This window comes from Phaethon aethereus (assembly GCF_964289735.1).
Source record: "Phaethon aethereus genome assembly, chromosome: 6".
Lineage (NCBI taxonomy): Eukaryota > Metazoa > Chordata > Aves > Phaethontiformes > Phaethontidae > Phaethon > Phaethon aethereus.
The window spans coordinates 8,967,733-8,991,536 of NC_138580.1; the positions used below are offsets into that span (position 1 = coordinate 8,967,733).

Below are 23,804 nucleotides of genomic sequence, written 5' to 3' on the forward strand. Positions count from 1 at the left end.
GTGTGGAAGGATAGTAAAAGCACCCTACATTATTAATAATCTTGTAAAAAAAGTAAAGTCCATCAAAAGACAAGGTTTACTTTAATGTAAGTGTCTTATAGGCCAGAAGTTGGAAAATGGCACTGACTAATTTAAAATATTCCTGCATATAATTATTCGTAACTTTTCAGAATCAAATAAGACAGAAGCATTGCAGTGGAAGGAAGATACAGGTTATAAGGAAAATGATAAATTTTAGAATAGATTTATTAATGCAACTGGGGGGGGAGGGGGAATCAATCCAAACACCTTTATCTTTCAGATTGTTTAGCAGATTACTATAGTGCCAAGCCGTGGACTGAAGACTTTCACAATTAATTTGAGCTCTTTCGTAAGTTGGCAGCTATACATGTGAAAATTTTCAAATTTAGTTTTCCATGTGAGATAATTGGGAAGAAGAATGGGTTACAGAATCAGTCTAAGACAAACATTGATTTTGAGAATGTATACCCAAATGTACTGTAATTAGAAATATTTTACCATTCACTAAAATTTTAAACATTCCAGATTGTGAGGTAACAAAAGATTTTTAAACATCGGCACCCATTGCCATTACAAGATTTCTCAAAATGGCGTAAGACAACATATATGTAGTGTTCAGGACCATACAAAGATCCTGCCTCAATAATTACAAGAATACACTTAATAAATTATTTTTCTATTTTCTTCTATTAATAAGCAAATAGTTTATACAACATAAAAAAAAGTTAATTTGTACCTACTACAGGTAACACATCTATTTAGCTTTTCATCTGAAAGCCTGTAAGACTTGATGACCTGCAAACTTATTTACATAACTGATTTGAAAGCATTTTTTGAAAAATAATATTGTCCAGCATTTAACAAAATTGAGAGTTAAAAAAAGAAAGAAATCACTTAACAGCATTTGTTTTCTTGGTTTTGTCAAGTAACTTCACCAGCTCAGTGTTCTAAGGCAGGTTGGTTGCTCAGATGGACTAAGACTCTCTATGGTGATAGGCATGTAGTAAATTTGTTCATTTATAAAACCAGATGAAAGCAAGAAAGAGGAAAAGTTTAGAGTTTCAAAAGAACTGAAACTTCTTATTTTTACTACAAATTCAGAATAGGCACTGAAACATGGTTTCTTAGAGACTTTTCCAGAAGATTGTCTTTTCGCTGGGCATCATTCCACTTTTAAACTAAGAAGAAAAAAATAAAAAAAAAAAAAATCAGGGCCACACACCTAAAGATTACCAAAAAAAGGAATCAACATATATATTTGTTTCCAATGTATTAATAAAGGAAATAACTTGTGTGTTTTAAGCCTAAGACATCACAATTACTGTTTTGATTAGAGTATTTTTAATTTCATGATTAGATTTAAGCTACTTTGAAAAATAAAAATATACTTCTTATCATATAATTCTGCATGAGTTATGTGAAAACTAAGGGCTAAGAGAGTCCTAAACTATGTCTATCTTTATGCTCCAAGACAGTATCAATAAACCATGTAATGTTCCTGTTAGGGGTTTGCAAAATCTCCTCCTAGAGAGCGGTAATTTGCAATCTCCCCAGCTATTCTATTTCCCCCCCACCTTTTTTTTTTTTTTAATAAGGATAGTTTCCCTATCCTTATCATGAGAAATATTTTCCCTAATATCTAATGCAATTTAACAACTTAATTCTTGTCAGACACAAACACAAGGATTCCTTCCCATTTTCTAGACTCATAACGATTAAGTCTGGTCGTGTCCTCTAAGCCTCCTTAAATGGTCGATGTTTTCCATGAACTGCAGTAGCGTAAACTGAGACCTCAACAGCATTAAAGAGAGTGGAATTACTTCAGATCTCTTCCACACACATCGTCCATACCAAGAAGTTGTATGTCTCTTTTGGCTTATTGACTCATGTCGAATTTTTGATGAATGTTGTAATACTCTTGAGTAAAAAAGTACTTTACATTTCAAAACTATTGTCCAGGAACTGTATCAAGGTGAGAATAATGCTTGGTAATGAACAACAATAATTTTGAAGATACCCTTCAAAACTCTATCCATTAGTACAGAATAAGATTAACTGTATGCTCTGTGACAATGTGTGCTTATGTAACACAAATGCCATCATGAAAACCAATCCTCACCTTTCTCTGTATTGTTTGAAGTTTATTAAGCATACCTTTTGTCTATGAACAGCCACTGTCGCCATCTTGTGAAACACTATGCATAGGAATGAGACTTTCACACTGCTCACTTTCTTCTGGCATTCTTAAAAGAAACACATTTATTTATTTAAAGTTATACAGTAATATTAAATTGGTTGTTATGAAGCCAACGTAAGTACTAACTATGCTAGTGGTTTGAACTGCAGCCATTAAAAACATACAAAGACCCCTTAACTTTATAAGGTATACTCAAGTTTTCACAATTTTCACTGCATGGTCTGGGTACAGCAACTATTATAGAGGCATTAAGGAAAAAACCCAAAAACTGTGACAGCCACTAGGAAACTTATTTTAAAAAGTAATAATCTTCACATCTTTCCATTTTCTGAGCATTACATAGGTTAATGAATGGATTAACAGCTACTACTATTAAGAAATTGGTACACCTGTATATAAAACTAGATGAAAATACAGTATGAGTACTATGGCTTATAAAAGAGTATAGGATATTGGAAAGGCTAAGGAAGAGACAGGATTATACTTTGTGACTGCCCTACCTCTGAATTCGATGTTTTCTACAAATAAAGGCAAAAATTCTTCTGATTCCCACCATCACTGGATCCCAGTTGTTATAGTGACATAAGAGAGTTGCAATGAAAAAAGAAAAAAATACAGGGACTGCCCCTGCAAAAAATAACCAGGAAAACTGCACCTGGAATTAAAACACAAACATCATTCACTCAAGAGTAAATAAGGAAAAAAAACATTGGCATACTGTCTATTTGAAGTAATTATTATTATAAGTTTGAGATAAAGTTTCAGTTCTTTGAAATTGGGTGAAATACTACAAATATTTTTGTAAGTTATTTGGTACAATTTCTATAGCCACTGCTACTTCTAATAAATGAATAACCTTTCTTCACTGATCCATTCTTTACAATGGAACATACTGTTTGCACTGTGGTATGGATGAAGACTCCTATTTCCAAACAGTCTTATTTTTAGGTTTTAGCTGTCTGACCAATGAGAAATTCCCCTAGCCACTTCAAAATTTTTGAATAAAAGACCTCACCTGAAAGATTTGTGCACCTGTTTATTTACTACAAATATACTGTCACTGAATGGCAACTGCTGAAATCAATGCACAGAGAAAGACTATACTGCTGGAAATTTACAATCATTTTCTTTTGCATTTAAAGAAAGGCAAGAACGAGAACAAGCCTCTGCAATGCTTTTAAGGCTAACAGAGCAATGAACCATAAGCATGGCTCCCCCCTGTGGAGAAAATTTCCGAAGTTGACCGGAGAAAGGTACAGTTTTGATACCTAGCACTGATGTTCACTCTCAAAAACCTAATAAACTGCAACTGTTAGAGCTTTATGTTATCCTTACTGATTTCTAACAGAAATTCATAAACAATACCAAAAAGAATATTTAAATAGTTGTTAAAAACTTGGTTGTAATTTCTTAAGATTCAGATTTATGTCAGATTATTACAGAATAATAAAGACCCAGAAAGTTAGTAATTATGCATATTATATAATTACAATACCATTTGATAGGCATATGAAGACTGCATATATTCATAGTTTGATCTTTACATTATTAGCCGTGCCAGTGGCATTCTTATGTAGGTTCCTTTTAGGAAAACTGAAATGTGGTATAAAGACAAGGCTGGCCAGAAGCACTAAGTGGAAAGCTTTAAGTTGGAAGCTCAAATTTCTATTAGTCTATGAGACTTCAGTGAGCATAGGGCTTGGATTAGGATATTTTGATGTTTGTATGACAGAGATACCTGCACAAATACACTTGTACCAGCAACCCCAAAGTCTACAGGAATCTGCCTTTAATTAGGGCCACTCATTTGTGCTTCCAATACTAGCAATTTCTTTTTTTAAAAAAAGTAAGAGAGAAAGGATTTTCCTCCAACAGCAAGAGAAGGTAACACTAAAAAATTTACTTTGTTGTCAAAAGTCTCAATGGCCCCCCAATGACCTCCTACTGAACAGTTCAGTATCAGAAGGTGGTAAGACTTTACGTACCCTCAAACATAAAAGCAGCAGCCACAAGCTAAAAGCACCAAACAGAGAGGAAAGTATAAACTTGGACAGCATGTACATAACAACCAGGGGAAGAAGGAAAAACAGTGATGTTGAACACATATATGAATGGGTAAAGGAACAAAAAATAAGAGAATGAATCCCCAATCCCTCCCTGATTACTCTCCTGCATACGGCAAGATGTAAGAGGCATCACCTGATAGTCAGCTGCCTCAAATCAGTCACACTCTGTATTTGCCCAGAGGAAGACAAAGCAGCCTTTTCAAACAGCAGAAGAAAAATTAAAAGGAACAGAACGTAGCAAGTACATGGACCACAAACTCCTGAAGGAACCAAGTGGTGGCAAATGAAAAGAAGGGTGGGTGAAATGGAAGAGACATAAAGATTCCAATCACAAAAGATGTTGCCAGCACATAAACTGGAACAACACAAGAGGGTGAAGATTTAAGACAAGAAATAGGAAAAGAGCAAATACAAGGTATACAGGAAGTTAGATTGATAGCTACATTTGTGGGGCTTTTTTGACTGTTTATAAATACCAAACACATAAAAATTGGAGCAACTCTAACAGTGATAAACTATAAGAATGAGTTAAAAATGTAACTTGCCCTTGTGTTACCAACATCAACCAAAAGTCATTCAACAGAGCCCTAAGGATGTTTCAGCTATTTCGATATTGCATGGGTACAATGAAGAATAAGTTCATTTTAAAAGATCTGGACTCTGTGTTTACTCAGATTAAATAGCCTACAGATGAAGCTGTTACTAAGAATTAGAAAATCATATTCCATTTTTCAATGTATTCTAGAAAAAAGTTTAGATTAACCACTCCAGAAAACAACCTAAGCTTTTCATATATTGATATATGTAACTATATATATACAACCGTCTCTCAAAATGTATTTGCACACACAGACATATACAAAATATGTGTAAATGTGCACATATATACATGCTAAATTCTTATTTTTTCTGCCAGCATTAGCTCCCATGTAAACCTAATTCCACCTCACTAAAGTGGATTTTTGGGGGAGAAGTCTACAGATATTTTTCCTTGTTTCCTTAATAGTTATCATTAGTTATTTACTTTCCTGTTACAACATATGTCCCAAGTGTATATTGTAGACACTTTAATAGCAACACAAATACAGTTATCTTACCAATAAATACTTTATTATTGTTGGAATCACTGCAAGGTTTTGCTGTATTTCCATGTTGGAGTATTCAGCTAATACTAATATGAAGCATACTGTATCTCATATATTCGTTACACAAGTATTTATTCAGGGTCTGACTCTGCTTTTTTTTTTCCAATTTGACTTCTTTTTTATTTTTATCCTTTCAGTTTTCCACCTTATTTTCCAAAATCCATACTGACATTAAGTGAAAGTGAAATACAAGTTGCGTGGATTTTTTCCCCCTATTTTTACATGCCTGCCAGAAAACTTCAGAAGTCAAAAGGTTCTCATTAGAATTTACACTTTGCTTGTGAAAACACTTAAGCAGTAGAGCTTCTTTTTGGCAGGAAACATTGGCAAGATTTGACCAATTTCTTGTACATAAGTCTGTCCTGTACAAACAAATATACACCTCAAAAGAAGAAATTCAAATGTAATGATTGAAAACAAGTCATAAATTGAACCACCACAGATAACGCACAAATCCAAATTGCTTCAGGAAAGCCACTACTCAGAGAATGCTCAATTTAAGCTATGTTCTAGGCACGATCAGAATTTTCCTCTTCTCATACTTTTGCGTTTCTATTTGCGCAGAGCTTACAAACTAAGCAAAACTGCATTTGCTATAAGATTCAAAACACCACCAAAGCAGTGTAAGTAAGCAGCAGCTGGCAGAGCAAGACCACCAGTCTATTCAAAATTTCAGAAGTAGTCTTGTATAGTTAGTTCTAAGTTTGGTCAGTTTTGCCCATTTTTATTGATATAATTTTCAGCTAAACTATTACATGACTAAGCTGCTTCCTAATTCACATAAAGATTTATCATTTCAGTAAAGAACTTCTTGTACTTTGGTAACAAACTGTATTTAGGCCAAGGTGCTCAAATGCTGACTAATTCACTATTTTCAGCCCAGAGAACACATTACCCGACACAATTTTAATCACTGCTTTCTAAAAAACTACTGCAGCCCCTCCCTATCACATGCCTATACTCATATTTAGCATCAGTGAAATATAGGTGTCACCAATGGTCAAAATGCACACAAGCATATGACGGGAAATGCTCACACTTCAACCAAGTAACAAATACACCTGTGTCTACACTAAGAGGTGTCAAAAGGCATAGCCGTAACGGTCTATGTGGGGATGCCATGAAAAATTAAGCTTGCTTTAAAAACAGATGCATTATAAAATCAGGTTGAAAGCTATTTCAAAGAGGTAAACAGGTGGTTTAACTTTCAAATTAAAATTTCAGCAGTAGGGATTATTTAAATAATAAAAAAAAAAAAAGCAGTGATCTGGCCTTCAGGAAATAGAAACAGTTATGTGATGTTGATTTAAAGGAAAAAACCCAAAACAACAAAAAACCCACAAAACACCAAAAACCAGTAACTGCATGCTTGCAGTATATGCTAAATAATAATTATTCACATGAAATTAAGAATTTGATATCCCTTGATAATGATGAAATATTAAATTCAAATATTCAAAGTTAAGAGTTGAAGTTCATACAGAATTGAGTATTTTAAACTAAGAATTCTACCCCACCAGCATAATATTATTTATACAGTTGGAAGAGTAATATAAACTAACTTCATACAGTTTCTCTTCTGAGCTTTTATTATCAGAGGTTTCTCTTTCTTTACATGCAGGGTTTTTCCACAGTTACCTCAATACCAGTGAAACCAGACTAACTTAAAGGAGGACAGTTAAATGGAAGCCTAACATCCACATGATTCCAATAATGTACAATTAAGCCTTGTAGCTGCTACCTTTGTGGTAAACCTGCAAATTTTTGGTTTTGTCACTAATTGAGTATTTTCAAGATCGACAGTCTGTAACAATTCTGTAATTGTAAAGGTATTAATTTTAGGTGTGCTGTACTTGCAGTTGTTCTTCAATTCTGCAAAGTGCCTGTTCAAGGTAAAGCATTTGGACAGGCATTGCTGAGGACAGTAGTCTTCCCACAAGCTGCATCTAAATCAAATATATTTAAGTGTGCAAGTGCACGCTTGCAAGTGCAAAAATTACTCTAAGTGCCAATACCAAGAGAGTATTAATTACAACACAGTTCAAGAATTATTAACAAGCGACAGAAGTAAAATACTATTCGTTGTATACATTGTTAAAAATACCACTACTATTTAATTCAAATAAATTCTGTTAATGCACGAAACTTAGTAGTACGTTACCTTTTGCATGCACATGTCAGCTATTATGGACAGAGGTATTGTAAGGCTTAGCGCAAGTGTGCCTATCAGTGATGAGGTAAGAAAGCAGCCCCTAAAGAATAATTAAAAATAATAATTATTATAATTAATAATAAAATAATAATAAGAGGCCTTATTATAAATAATAATAATGAGGTCTTATATAAAAGTTAAAAGACAACTAAAATAATACATCAAACTGCAGAAGACATTTGATCAAGCTTAACAGTTAGTCATTGTTTAATAATCACAAATTGAGATATCCACACTCTGTCATAAATCTGTAAAACTACATAAAATTCTTAACTAGACTATTGATGTCTTCTGGAGTGAGGTTTAATTCCCATACAAACCCAGTGATATGATGGAAAATTCACTACTTCACATGTAGTGAATTCACCTAGAAAAATCTGCATTTTGTTTCCATTTTGAAATTTTAATACCAGCTTATAGCAATTAAATCTGTTTTGCCCCAGTCTGGTTAATTAGAAAAAGAAAGGTTACTGATGTCTAGAAAGCCTACCTAAAAAGAGATACATCTTTTACAAATACGCAAATTCTTAAATTAACAGACTGTGCTTTTTAAATCTCACTCTAAAATACACCCTTGAAATAATTCTTTGGAGTCCCAGTAAGACATTCTACATTACTGCATCCTACAAGTGGTCTCCTATTTCCTAAGCAGGAACAAAGTCTTCTCTAAGTCACTGAGTCACAAAAAAACATTAAAAATTTAGACAGAACAAAACTGCTTGCATATGCCAGAGTAGGACTCATTAACAGCCACAGAAAACGGACCCTTTTTCCCAATTCCTTTGCAAGTCATATTTAGTTTGCAAATGACTGATTTACTGAATGAAGGGTTAACAAAAAAAAAAAAGAGAGCGAGAGAACCTAAAAGTATACATAGGACAAGGACAGACCTAAGAGCTCTTGAGATCTTCGGCATTTCAATATAAACCTAAGGCTAAAACATGACCAGCCTGAGCCATTTTGATACCAAGTGAAGAGCATAACATCCGATATAAAAAACTGTAATTCCCACTTCATGATTGACCAAGTCAAAACTTGCCAAGCATAGTGAGGCTTGTTAGCAAATACTCCTCTATGAAGTTGCCTATCCTACCATATGAAGAACATAAATACAAGGGGCTATCCACCCAATTCAAATCAGTAACACCCACTACTGAGTCACTCTCTTATTTCAAATGCATCCAGAATTAATTTTTTTGTAAAGATAAAGGCAATTCTCATCCTTGGCAAGCACTGAAAACAGTACCAGCTATGCCTTTTTTTTGTGGAACTGCAATCAGTTCTGCCCACAACTAATTCTAAAGAAGGAAAATCCTGTAGTTAAAAATTCCATTACAATTCTGAAATTTGGTTTTTACCTACTCAATCTTTATTCTGGCTACTGTAAAAACAGATGCAGCATCACTGAAACTATATTAAAGAAATGTGATTAACTGAAGAAAATGCTATTGTAATTCCCCTCAAGTAAGTTTGTTAACACCTTTTAAAGACAAAGATTTGAACACACATTTGGAAAACATTTTCTAGAACACTACTTCATGCATGTATTTCTCTAATTAAACTAAAAGAGTAGTCCCAAACCAAGCCATTAAGTTCTTCCATAACAATGACTTTCAGCCAAGCAAGAATTACCAGTTCAGATATTTGTAATCACTTTGTTCTGTCTCTTTAAAACAAAGAAAAAATGTATGCAGACGAGAAACATAAAGGAAACAAAGCATATAAAACATTTTTCACAATGAGGTGAAAGCCTGGCACAGGTCGCCCAGAGAGGGGGAAGATGCCCCATCCCTGGAAACATCCCAGGTCAGGTTGGACAGGGCTCTGAGCAACCTGCTCTAGTTGAAGATGTCCCTGCTCATGGCAGGGGGGTTAGATGAGGTGACCTTTAAAGGTCCCTTCCAACCCAAACTATTCTACAATTCTATGATTTTAGATGCTCTGCGTTTTTGCGAACTTCCTCCCCAATATTCTAAACCCCCTTCTATGCCACAAGAGAATACTTCTGTACCCCTGCACTGACTACTTTTGAATTAGAACCAACCTGTCTACCAGAACACCATAAATGAATAAATGGTACAGAATCCAATAAAAACTTATCAGCACGTTTAAAAAAAAAAAAATTAATTAAGACTCACAACTACCACCACGTTATTTAGTTGGAATTATGTGGTTAGGTGAAGCAAACAAGTATGTTAAATGATATTTACTTCCAAAGAAAGAGTAGAGGACCATACTAGTGGCACACTGGACAGGTAAAAGGATGATGCCAGCACAATCTCTGAAATTAGTACTAGTCCAAAATTGGAGGGAAAATAAAAAGTTCTTTAATTCACTGGATTATCATTCTGAGTAGTTACACAAATAGCATGTATATAAAAAAGTCTGTGCCCACCAATGTACTTCACCCTGTGCTAGTACTTGATTTTGGGACAAGAGCGAAGCTTGGGTTTTTTGGCTTTTATTTTTTTATGTTGCCTATGTTGAAATTTCTTTAACCTTTCTATCAACTGATACTGTAGTCCAATCTTAAAGGATGGCATTAACATAAAAAAAAAATTCTATCAATAAACAAACTAAATTACAAAGGAACATATGCTGCAATGCATTTATAACTAGGACTGGTGTAAGAGTTTGCCAATAAACAAAAAATGTCGTTATTAAATTTCCTAAATAACTTTAAACTTGATCTGAAAACGAACAAAAAAACATCAAAAAAATGGTTTTCATAGAACTCCACCTAGATTTTTTTTGTTGTAGTACTGTCATGAATTTAGGATGCTAGGATTACAGATTTCTCTGTTTCAGAGTAGCTATCCCATGAGGTTTTCCAGTCTCTCTACCACAGAGCTGAGAGGCTGAATGCCAAGGGTTCTCAGGCAAAAGCTCACAAAGCTGCCACACCTATTCAAAATGTAGCACTGAAACTAAGCAACTGCATGGCATTGGAAGCATATCTTTTTAGAAATTCTTCCTTGGTGTTCCTAGAATAAAATAGGACTTTTCAACTTGTAGAATTTTCTGTTACTCCCCTATTTTAACCTAATACTGGCCCAGAAGAAACTCAATTTTCTAACACTGTGAACACTGACTTACCAAACAGTTCTCTAATAACACTGTCCTTCTAGCAGCTACACAAAGGTTTAAGCCTGCTACAGCTTTTGAGCCACTCATCTAGAAGTCTTATGTTCAATCCTCTGTTACCAACCTACCCAGACTACCACATAAATTAAATTAAACAAAAGCTAGGCTAATTTATGAATTTCCATATCTTCATTATTAATGCATTCTAATGAGATTTAGTTCATTAAGTCTTTGAATATTAAAACAAACATGTCACCTGTAGAATACTACACTGACCCTTTTCCAAGGCACAAGATCTTGGAAACTAAAGAACCGTTACAACAGAAACTCATGCTCTCCTATCACTCTTTATACCACAAAGTAGGTATTTATTACTCTTTATATCACAAAGTCTTTTCATCTCAAAATGTTACTTCTAGAATGAGTTAAGCACACAGTATCTTAATAAATACTACAAGACCACATCACCTGTTTTTTCAAGTTAGCTGTTGCTCTTAAACAGGACATTGTGACATGTTGGATGACACTCAAACTGCATATATGGACAGAAAAAAAGAAGCGGGGGCAGGGGCAAAAAAACCTACCTAGGCAAACTGACATCTCAACATTTAAGAACACAGGTAAGACAATATATGTGAAATATATACAAAGCATATAGTACGTACCACAGCCAGAGGAACTCTGACAGAACTGTTCCAATAAGGCCATTAATGACAATGCACATCCATATCAGTTTGTTGGGAAACTCAAACGCTTCAAACCCAGTATAATGAAGCAAGAAAAACCCTGGCCACAGCAGCAACAGATTAAACAGCCCTACAAAACCTGAGTATGAAAACAGTATTAAGTAAATCACAATAAATATTCAACATAACTAAAATCTCAGATAAATTCTGCTATTTTGACAAAATTCTTACATAAGAGCAGCAACAAAGCAGTATTTTAAATATTTCAAAGGAAAGGCTCATAAGAAACTTTGCCTGAAATTCACAATTACATCAGATATTTAGAGGTTTATAATTGGGGAAAAAAAAAATTTCCATTGAGTCCAAAGGGGCTGTCTGCATTCCTAGTGTTATCTTTCATTGTTAAGGCTGTAAACAAGAAACAATTCACACAACCAATCTCTAAAGTACTCATAACCACGGGAACAATAGGCTTTCTCTCCTTCCTTGAGTCTTTCGAGCCCCTTTACCACTCATATACAGTTCAGTGCCTGAAAGCAAGCAAACAATTTAACCACATACTGAATGAAAACTTTCAATAGAGTTATTTTTAGTCTTACCAAAGAACATTGGTATGTCAAGTTTATCTTCTCTATCTACTTTCCTTTTTATCATTACTATGTACACAGCATACAGCATTGCTCCTACAAGAGACCAAAGGGAACCTGTAAAGATGAAAAAAAAAAAACCAAAACACTTAAGACATGACAATCATGTTATGCACAGTAGGATCAACTCTCCTAAACGTACACCTATTATAAAACTGTCAGATAAAAAAAAAATATTATGGAATCCATTACTATATGAAACATATGGAAAAATGCAGAAAGCTCAAAAATGTAAATACATTCCCAATTAAGCTATATACGGGGGGGGGGGGGGGGGGGGGGGGGAGTCATCATGAATGTCCAGTTTCAGAAGTTGAAACTAAAAAGTCAGATTGTAAACCGCTACATGAGTCAGAAATACATAGCTTGCTATATGACCTGCTGAGTATTGTCAAAAGATGGTACTCATCACTGCATATTCTAGGATTAAAAAAAAAAAAGTAAATACCTATTGTATCTTTTCCAGCAGATTTCTCAGATCCAGAAAGGTTAACAAGTACCACACCACCAATGCTAGCAAAAGAGAAGAAATGCAAAATGCTACTTAAACCCAAGTACTTTTTTACAAAGACAGAAAAAAAGGGGGAGAAAAATATCAAAATAGAGTTCTATCTTTAGGTATTTTTAGTTAACCAAAACCCACTTTTGGCAAAGCCAGAAAGAGTTCTCTATTGCTAAGGCCTGATCCTAGGCTAAGAAACAAACAAATCAACCCACTTTTAACTTCCCTGAACAAAGCACCAGGCATTTAATGAAACAGCCTGACAACACTGAATGTCAAGCCTCTTCCTTTTTCTCTTCTACACAAAAATAGAGAAAGAAAATAAGTTCACATATTTCCAACAGAAAGCTGTTTAATCTAATTTCTTATAGGAGCATGAGACTTAGTAACTGTTCATAGAATAGTTTGGGTTGGAAGGGACCTTTAAAGGTCATTTAGTCCAACCTCCCTTCATGATACGAAGTATTTAAAAAGACTTAATTTATTTGCCCAATTTATCTGTGAAACAAGGATTTTTTAAAAAAGTGAAGCCTATCATATATTGTCACAGATACCATAGGTATAGTAGGTATAATTATCTTCTCACTGTACCAGGGACGTTTTGATCAAGTATTCCATCCCATTATCTTACCTTAAAATAACAGCTAATAATTTGGACAGGGTAAACCTATCTCCACTGTTACTGGGAAAGACTGCAGCTAAGATTAAAGTAAAAAGCCCTGCAAGAGAAATTAAGAACAGTTTACACAATCAAGTTTTTCTACTAGTTTGTTCAGAAAACTGTACAGAAATTTTCTTCCTTATATTTCACATACTTGTTTTAAAACTACTTGATCTCAGCATCCATAATTTTAATAGGAACTATTAAGAAACTAACACCTCATGATGGGAGTCCTCAGATGAGCAAAGACATGGCTCAACTTTGAGAAAGGCTAGACATACTAACAAAATAAACTGCAATAAGCCTAAAAGTCAGTGGGGGGAAAAAAAAAAAATCACATAATTATGCTTTCATAAAACCTGTAAAGCAAGAGGTATACATAATATTTAGGTGGTTTAAATTCTTTACCCCTAAAACCATTTTTTTAAAAAACCCCAATAATTAGCAAGATGACTCTGAATTGTATCTATTTTGGTAAAAAGTTACATCACCTTCCCTTCAAACTCCCAATATACCTCCTTAATACACAGACATAACCACAGAAGTACACACACATGAACTTGAAAAGCAAGAAACAGGGGAATCATGAAGATGGCTTAAATCCGTGCAATTACATAATGAAATTTTTAAATGCACATATTCAGTTGCTTTAAGCCTTAGAATTCCTGCAAAACAACACATAAATCATTGCACAAGTCCATTGTAACCAAAGAGATTTTTATGTTATAAACAGCCTTATAATGTACATCTGATGGTGTAAATAAAACTTACCAGAGGTTGAAGACAAGATATTAACTATGGCAACTTGGGTATCCGACAGAGCTTCTTGGTAAGAGAAATTTGCCAAGAACCACTGGGGTAAAATAAAAATAATTTTGTGATTATATAGATAGCAACGGTCGAGTTTAAGTTTATCAGTGCAATAAAATCCTACTTAAAGAAAACCCAACTATTTGTCCAAAACTAAAATCAGAAGACGACTTTTACCTCAAATAGATTTCTAAGTTCTATTAAAGTGGCAGGTACATTAAAAGACAGAGGCAAAATTAGAACTGGCCCAGAACAACCACAGTCAACTACGTGTTTAATAATGAAATAACATACTTCAGAACCTAACCAAATAATTAAAATGAAATTATAACAGCTATTCTATAGTAACTGAAGGTATTTTTAACTTGTTTTGCAAGTGCTTCAAAACAATTATCACACAAGGGCTGCAAAGAAATTTCAGGGATACATGGGACATTAGACAGCCTAATAAGTTTTTTTACAGTACTTAAAACAGGCACACATCATCACCCTAAAAAACAAGCACCATTTACATTCAATATAAAAAATATTTTGGAATGATTCATGTCTGAATTCCTTTGTAAGTATAAAAAAAAAAGGCAAGTGTTTTATCATTTCCTAATTGATCTCTCATTAATGAGATCTCAGATATACCCCCAGGAAAATTACCATTCTGTAAAGTCTTAGGTGGAAATACTTATACTGTCCAAGAAGAAATACACATACATGCCAGTACTAGCACCATTCATGAACAGCATAAACAGCATTTGTTTTGAACATAAGGACTCTACCCTAGAAAATCTGCATGTGTATATATATGGAAATATACTCAGACACAAAGAATTTTAAGTAATTTTCTAAAAAGTTATTTCATCCATCCAAAATCATTAATGAGGCTTATTATTCTCTTGCTGCTGTGTATACATTCTTTATGTATACACACATAAAAAATTACATCACCATTTTCTGGTCTATGTATCAACAGTATTAACTTTTTTATCATGATTTTTAAAGAGCACAGCTTCCTGAGGAAAAGCTGTGGTGGGTACACACTACATATAACCTATTCAGAAGTATCGGTGAAGCTACTTCTAGAAAAGCTATCACTGATCTGCTGTCTGCAGTTTTACTGTCTCTCAAAAATCCTGCCATCATTAACTCTCTCTCCCCATAGGACTGAGGCATGGTGCAGAAACAGCAGCAACCAACAGATTCATAAATAATTCTTGCAGCCCTCAACAGAGATGAAGAACAATTAACTATCTTCTCTTCAAACATTCTTTTTCTGGAGGGCACAATGCCACAGCGAAGCATAAGATGGTACTCTTCCTGTGATGGCCCAGAAAGAAGCCATAGTGTGCATTTCGTGCAGTCTCACTGTTAACAGCTGTTAACAGCCTGTATACATGTAATCCTAGATTTTGCTGTACCAAACATACCCAACATTGCACAATGTGGCACAACAGCATGGCATATCTTACAACTGACCTTACAGGTAACTACACACCCAGGATTTCTTTTTATTATCCTCCCTTTAAGAAGTTGCACCTTCATGTCCAAAACATGAGAAATGTTATAAATATACTAGTATAAGTAAAACCTAAGGCATAAAGAATACAAGTAATTTCAGTACTGTTTCACTATTATTATACAAGTTTTAATCCCATCTATACTTAAGTTTTCCGAAAGAATGGAGCACATACCACAAAGCAAAAGAAAAAGCTAATTTTTGCCACTTGAGTTGCAGTGAGTTTTCCTACAGTTTTTAATATTGATTCCTGCTCCTTAACCGTTGGATATGACATACGAGACAACTTCGCTTCTAATGCATGGCTCGATGGGAGTTGTCGAATCTCCATAATATTACTGAACCTTACACGAGGCTTTTTGGGAGCTTAAGAGAAGAAGGAAAAAAAGAGAAAAAAAAAAAAAGGCTGCATATTATCGTTAAACTTTTCAAGTCAATACAATATGCAAATAAAACTATGATGTTCTAGTATGGCATTGATTACAATACTTTACAAATAATAACAGTTTTTTATCCAAATACAAGACATGACATTATTTTTATTTATTATATTAGTATTTCACTATTTGATAGCCCACTAATAAGAATAAGCACAATTATTGCTTTCAATCAGTACAGTTGTCCATCCACAAAAACCTCACTGAAAAGTACCATCCCTCCTCCCTGCCAAAAAAATCCCCACAGTGTAACAACAAATTTTTAGGTAGAAATTACTCTGTATTGATAAATATTACATGTAAGATTTTCTTTAATTTTTTAATAGTCAAACAGTCAAAAACCATACACAACTATACCCAACTGCAAGGACAGCATTTCATTCAGAGGATGAGAAGGTCCAACAGACCTCAAAGCTTAGCAGAGATCATAAGGTCACTTGCTCATTTGAAATCCACCCTCTAACTCATCTCGCAAACCAGGATCAGATTTTATTTATAAGGGTATTGTAAGTATCATTAGTTTCCTGTGTAAAGAAAACATTATATGCTACATACTTATATAGCCTAATTCAACATGAAACAACACCGAATTTCCTAAAAAAAGTAAAGGGCAAAGCTACAGCTCAAACAGCCCTGAAGTGATTGGTGCATGTTATCACAGGACAGCAGAGCCTACCAAAGCAGTTCTGCCCATGTGCCATCCAGAAATTAACAGAGATTTCCCCTTTTATAAACAGGGACTCTCTTGCTGAGGATCAGATAATTGGATTCTTTGACAGCCAACTTTTCTATAATTGTCTGGGACAGTTTAGGCCCATTTCAGCTACTATCACAAGATAGTGAGGCTTAAGTAAAATCAGAATGCACGTAGACTGTTAAAATTCTTACTTTGACCGCTTTGCTCCTGCTCTAAAAAGGACAATAGCTTGTTTTTCCAGAGGCTGACTCACTGCTGCTGGTCATACAAGCCCAGAAGGAAAGAATCACAAGTACTGAACCCAGATGGTCCCTTGAGATAAACATAGGCTGGATCTGTAGTGACCAAGAAAGGTAAACTGAACGATAGGCCTATGTTTTCTCTACCTGAAAGTAAATATATGAGACTGCAATTCATGCAATAAGAGATTTAAGGGGGGGGGGGGGGGGCGGAATTTAAAAAAGGGGGGGAGGAAGGCAAGTCCTGCAACATGACAGCAGTTATACCAACGAAGAAGAAAGTAATTCATTCACCAAAGAACTAGCATTTCAGCATTCCAAAAGTCTTTACTCACTTTTCTCTGCATCACTATTATTACTGCCATTTTTTTCAGTTGGCAAATCATGAAACTTTACAGGAACATATAAAGGTTCACTCTGAAATGAATAAGTAAAAATACAGTTAAGCAGGATATTTAAATTATAAGCAGTAGAATTAATGTAGCAAATTAAAAAATTAAACAAACAAAAGCTTGGTGACTATCAAGAGAATCAAATTTAACAAAGTGGTTTTGCACACAGTGGATAGGCTTATCAAAAATGTTCATACATAATCCATATTTTATGTTAAACATATTGGTAAAAATGCAGTACTCAAAAATAACTGTGTGCTTTTGTGTATATCCTCAAGAACACAAAACTCATTCCCAGAAAATTCAAACCTACCAATTTAAAAAAAAAAACACGAAAAACAACACCCTCATCAAAATCACAGATATTTCATTAGACCTATAGCTTCTACCCAAATGATAAACCAGAAACATAAAATACAGAATACACATACAAAGATGAATACATACTCATTTTCCTCCCATGACCCTACAAGCTCATGAACTAGAAGTCAAAAAACTTTGGTAAAGAAACTCCAATATTTAAGGCACTTAGCAGACATTTTAATTGCTTAAAATACTTCTAACAAGACATTTTAAACAAGCAGCTTAAAGCTTAAGTTAAGAAATTGTAAGAGTGAAGTAATGAAAAAGATCTGGTAGCTGCATTTTCATTAGGCTCCTTGTTTAGGTTCCTTCTTTTGGTCCAGAATTTTTGTGGATGTTTCAATTAATGCAAAATTGTCCAAGTTTAACAATGAATCCTGCTTCTAGAGTTAGATCATCTTAATGAATTGAGCAGACTAAGAAAATTGTATTCCTAAATGTAGATAAACGAAGTGGGAAAAAAAACCCCAAAGAATGAAATCAAGAATACTTCTGAAAAATCTCTCTTCAACTCCCTATTCAGTATAAAATACCCATGTGGTCGTTTGTCAACATTCAATTGCCTCCCCCTACTCTATTACAGAGATGGTACAAATTTTAACAGTACTGTGTTTTGGATACATTTCTGCATGTGGCCTCTGATTTAGGTATGCCAATTAAGCAATCTGTGATCAACAGAGGCATAACAAACTGTCATTTATTGATGATGAAAATCATAAAAATGCTACCTGGCAATGCAACTTATCAGCCGAACACCTGTACTGACATTTGACTTGGTAAACAGTAGTCACTCCATCCACTGGAAGGAAGCAAGCAGTCCACTTCTCTTTCTCTTTCAAAATGCAATGCAGGATCACAGTATATAAGATACTCAAATAACTGTATGATCCCATTGTGGATTTTAGTCTTGCAAACTGTTTGGCTTTACCACTAGCTCTCCACATTTTGCTTTGGCAGCTTCTGAGATGAATATGTAAAGGCTTCCTTTGTACGACATAAATATTTCTTTCACAAACTATTACAGAAACATTCAAGTAAGTGTTCTATTGAGCTGAGAACTTGTATTTATCATAACAAGCAATGTCATTATTTGCAGTATTTATTAGTAACATGTAAGTTACCAATCCCCTTTGCCAAAAACTGTTACATTTAAGACCATCATATTTTAAAAACATTGTCAGGATAATGGTGTCATGTTACTATAAAGCATTGACCTCCACAAATTAAGGCACTTACCAGAGAACTGTTTACAGTGTTATCTGTTGTACAAGCAGCAAAATAACCTTCAGCATCTGCAAACTAATTACAGAACCTTAAATGCAATAATCTATCAAGGCAGAGTTATTAATAACTGAATTTTTTGAGAATAAGTTTTTCAATGCCCTTTTTCATATTTCTATTACAATTCCCTCTCTCCCTCCAGCCCTGCTCCCCAATAAACAAGAGGGCTTACAAGCTCAGTAAATTTCAGCAATTCTGTGTACCTCTTTGAGAACCCCACTGAATTCAACTAGACAGGTATCAATGCAGGATCAGGCTGTTTGAATGCCAAAACCTGTAAAGTTCAGCATAAGCACAACATGCTTCACTAAATTATTGTGCATGTATTAACAAAAAGTCTCTTGTTTCTTCATTTTATTGAGGCAAAGTTCCTTTGCATAAAAACCTGGAACTCTGCCTCAGTTTTAAGAAGACTTAAATTAGGATGAGGTCAAGTATCATTTTTCCTCTTCCTTTCTGCATCCTAACAAGCACTACTACCCCTGTTCCCTGACCTGCAGCTTGCTGTTCTACCATGCTGGTAAGAAATCTATTAAACAAAGCCTCTAATGTGGAAGATGTCTTAAAAGTAAGGTATGAGTGTTCACCTATGCAATCATTATTGAAATAAAAATCTATAAATTTATAATTTTTGTTCCAGATTAATAAACACAAGACATTTTAAAGGCACTTGTAATAATTATACAGTTGAATATTTAACTAAACTCCTTATGGAGAAAAAAAACTAAAAAAACCCCCAACCTTCTAACTGCATCTTACAGTCCTGTCTCTGCACTGTTCTTTTGAAACACGCTAACATCAAAAGTAATGGCTATTTCCTTCAAATTATTTGAAAACATCACTTTTTATAGGATTAGAAAGACAAAATCATGAGACTCCAGTAGTGGTGCCATGAGTGCCACACACAAATGTGACAGATCGAGCACTGAGCACTCCTATTCATTGCCATCCAGTTCATATGAGTTCATATTATCTCTTTATTTAACATAGCACTGCCCGAGATTCAGTTGGTCAACATAACCACTACAATTCACACTAAGCAATAGCCCCTTACTCTACTCACCTGCTCAGATTAATAAATTTGGTCACTATAATTGCTCTGCACCACTAATCATCCTTTAGCATTTTCACCATCCTTATTTGTCATTTCTGCCAGTAAAGAATCTGTAAATTCTGTTTATTACCCAATTATCTTATGAAGATCCTGAACAGCATCAAGTCTAACACGTGTCATACTATACACAGACACTTGGTATTAAAGGCTGATCTAGCAAAAATTATTTCAAGATATCAACCAACTCTAAATGTTCCATGTGTTTAACACAAGGTCCTTTTTTTTTTTTTAAAACAAAAACATTTAGTTTTTTGAGTTTTGGTTCTTTGTTTTTGTGTTTGTTTGTTGTTTTTTAAATAAAAATCATATTAATGTCATGTAATACTTAAATTTAAGCATGTTATGCCTACAAGAGTCACTATCAGTGGAATCTAATATATCCAGAAGAACTGAAGTCAGTTCCTTTCATACAAACTATTTTCTATAAAGACATATTGATTAACAGCATGTCCTTGGATCACATTTTCTGTTATTTTAATGTGAGACTAATATCAGGCCAAATGCCTTACTGCTTCCTGAGTCCTACTGTTCAGCATTCTGAAACACTGGCACAGAACAAGCACTCTTCCCAGCATCTCAATTTCCTTGGAAAAAAGTATGTATTTCTGTAATATGACAATAATTTAGACTCTAGCACAAACTATGCCTAGCTCTCGAATGGACAACAGAAGATCACTCATGCATAAAAGCTATAAAAATATAATATTAACAGCAACAAAAACATAACTCTACCACCTTTCCTAAATATAAATTTAAAAACCTCACAACCTCTCAGCAAACAGTTCATGGTTCTGCCAGAGACAGAAGGAGTCAGTAATAAAAATCAGCTACAAAGTTCAAATGCTGATTCCATTGGTTACAGATGCTGGGGAAGTAAAAGGGAACGAACGGCCAACAGTGATGAGGCTCATAAACTCTTCCTAAAAAGAACTATCCTCTGCAACTGTCCAAGATAGAATACCAGGCTAGATGGGCCAATGGTCTGGCCCAGCAGAGTATTTCTTATGATTCCTGACACATTTCATATCGTTTTTTCCTTTCTTTTCTTCCTCTCACAAGACTACTATTATGATTGCCACGTCTTCCCGTGGCAATCTGAAAAGCTTCTGAAAGAAAGCCCTATTTCTTCTGAAAGTCCTATTTCACAAATATGTAATCTTTGTTTTTCTCTAGTCCCTATTTTAAGTTTTCTCCTGTACAAACTTCAACAAATAGCAAAACATTTACAGAGTTAAAATACTTACAAAAGCTGCATGCCTTCCACGAAACCCACGAGTACACTGTTGCCTCCACGGTTTCCAAACAATAAACCCCAAGAGGTATAGAACAAACATGGATGTTTTTGCAAATGTACTGAAAAAAGGTTTGTTGTACTTTGTAAAAACATACTGTGGAAAGAAAATAATTGCAGTATACAAAATTACCAATTAGGTGAGAATTCAAAAAATGAACGAACAGGTTTAAGTATATAGTCCAGAACTGTCTGGTTCCCAAAACGACAGTGCTGCGAGTATTGGCACGTATGACCAAAAAACACAAGTGGCCTTACCTATTCTCCCAAGCTATTTTAAATGCCAACAAGAAGGCATTAAGCCATTTTGTGAGAAACAATGCCACCAGAGAAAAGCTACTTATTACTTGTACCTAACCAAGCAAGATATTCATATGCCACTGAACTTAAACAGGCCTGAAAATATATTTACATCCAGATATTTTCTAAATGAAAGACCACTTTTATAAGCAATAGCAAAGTAACCTCCTCTAATTTGTGATTACTATAAGTAACATTTCAGCATCAATAGTGATTCCACCAGCTTACTGGAAAAAAATGTTATATTAATATAACAACATGTTAAGCACAAACATTTTTAAGTGCTTAGTTTCAAAACTGATATAGAACATAACAACTTAATGATAGTTCACTAACCTGAATTTGACAAGAATTTATTAAAAACTCCATTTCCATTGCTAAAGCTCTGTTTTAAGTCCTAAGACTTAACATGAAGAAATTACCAAAAATTACCAGATCAGTTTCAAAATGGTGAATATATGAACTACATTATGACAAACTTGTCTGCAATTATAGGGCTTAAACTCCACGACCCAAGTCCTTTGGTCCTAGACTTCTAGATGTTCTGAATTATAATCTACCATACCACCTAGCCTGCAATGTTGCTCATTTACTACTTCTCGGGAAACATATGGGTTTTATTTTAATCAATATGGCAATAAACAAAATTAACTCCCTAATTACAGTACATATTTATGACCTTATGTTGTTTAATTTTAAACTCATCAGTAACACCTTCTATCTTGAGAGCAACAGCCACCAAGCTGAGCTTGTCTGTGACTTTTAGCGGATACAGGTTAGGTCACTAACCCAAAAGGGTATCATCTTCCCCATACTGAAAAGGTAGTTAAACACTACAGTAGAACACTCACTGAGTGTTCGAGTGACCATGTTTCTGCTGCATCTTTCCCTTAAATAGGCTTTTAGTTTCCTTTTAAAGGTGGATGGAACAATACTTACAGAAGTGAGTTCTGAAGAGGCAACCCATATCACGTCAACGAGGAGAAGGATGACAATGCCTAGAGCCATTCGCCTACGCTGAGTGGATGAACTGCTCTGGGAGCTCATTCGATTCATGATAAAAACCCACACCATTTGTAACCTATTCAAGATTGATAAAGAAGTAAAACCCAAAAGATTATAAATGGTGACTGAAAAAAAAAGAAAAAAAGAGAAAAACAGTGGGGGCAAGTGTTTCATATATGTGAAATGGACCCAATGTACCAGGAAACACGTTTGTATTTGTTAAAAAGCAGATCTTTCACAGATACAGTATGAGATTTTCAGAGACACAAGGGGCAATTAGAAAGTAAATCCAAACTTTTCAAGAATTTATCAACTGTTCTACCACTGAAGTAAGCAAAAGTAGGTGAAACATACAATGCCTTTTTGGTATTTCTATGCTATGAATTGTGCAAAATTTGAAACCACTTTATATTACTTATATCTCACTATCTTTGAGAGAACTCCTCAAAGAACTGAAATCTAATTTACCTTTATGGAGCAAATCCAGACTCTTCCAGTAAATAGAGGTGACCTGCTTTGCTAATACAGTTTGGTGAGTTTAAATTACACTTTGTTTTTGACATGTGTCAACACACAAACACTTACTATCTTTTCATTATTCACAAATTGAGGGACACAGTGCCACAATGTCTTCAGTGAGGAAACTACATGATTTCTTTTTTCCAGACTAGCCTATTCCTCAGATTAAACATTTAAATGCCCAGATGTGCACAAGTGCAGTTAAGATCACTACACTGTTTCCCACCTTTGACTCATGCCTCTCCTTTGTAATACAGTCTCTGCCATATTCAAATCTTGACACTTTTTCCTCCATTTCTCAAATGGCTTCTTTCCAAAGAAAAATCAACAGGTAGAGTTCCTGAATTATACCACTAGATCTATGCTGATATATTCCATACGTGGGCATCAGTTCTGGATAATTATTCTGCTTTTCTGTTCAAATGGTGGGATTGACAAGAGAAAGCAGAAGTCTATAAGTAGGGAGGGGAAAAGTTACGAAAGACTCAGCAAGGAATGGCAGTTTATATTTGATATGGAATAAAGCAGAAGCTCTCAAAGACAGAATAAACACAGATACTATCTTAAACCTGAGTAAACTAACAGAAAGGGTTTTGTGCTTGAAAGCTTATAAGGGTATTTTCAGTTT

General features: G+C 34.6%; 1 protein-coding gene across 1 annotated transcript; it reads right to left on the reverse strand.

Annotated features, from left to right (window-relative positions):
- Nucleotides 1-2,182: 2,182 nt before the first annotated feature.
- SLC35F5 (solute carrier family 35 member F5) lies at nucleotides 2,183-23,169 on the reverse strand (the record flags this gene model as incomplete). Its single annotated transcript, XM_082001477.1, has 13 exons — nucleotides 22,592-23,169; nucleotides 21,306-21,449; nucleotides 18,903-18,965; nucleotides 17,247-17,328; nucleotides 15,714-15,904; nucleotides 13,993-14,074; nucleotides 13,192-13,279; nucleotides 12,507-12,571; nucleotides 12,011-12,115; nucleotides 11,391-11,550; nucleotides 7,591-7,681; nucleotides 2,719-2,873; nucleotides 2,183-2,264 (listed from the first exon to the last, which is right to left on the reverse strand). The coding sequence occupies exons 1-13, from the start codon at nucleotides 22,829-22,831 to the stop codon at nucleotides 2,183-2,185; spliced, it is 1,548 nt and encodes a 515-aa protein (XP_081857603.1). The 5' UTR covers nucleotides 22,832-23,169.
- Nucleotides 23,170-23,804: the final 635 nt, after the last annotated feature.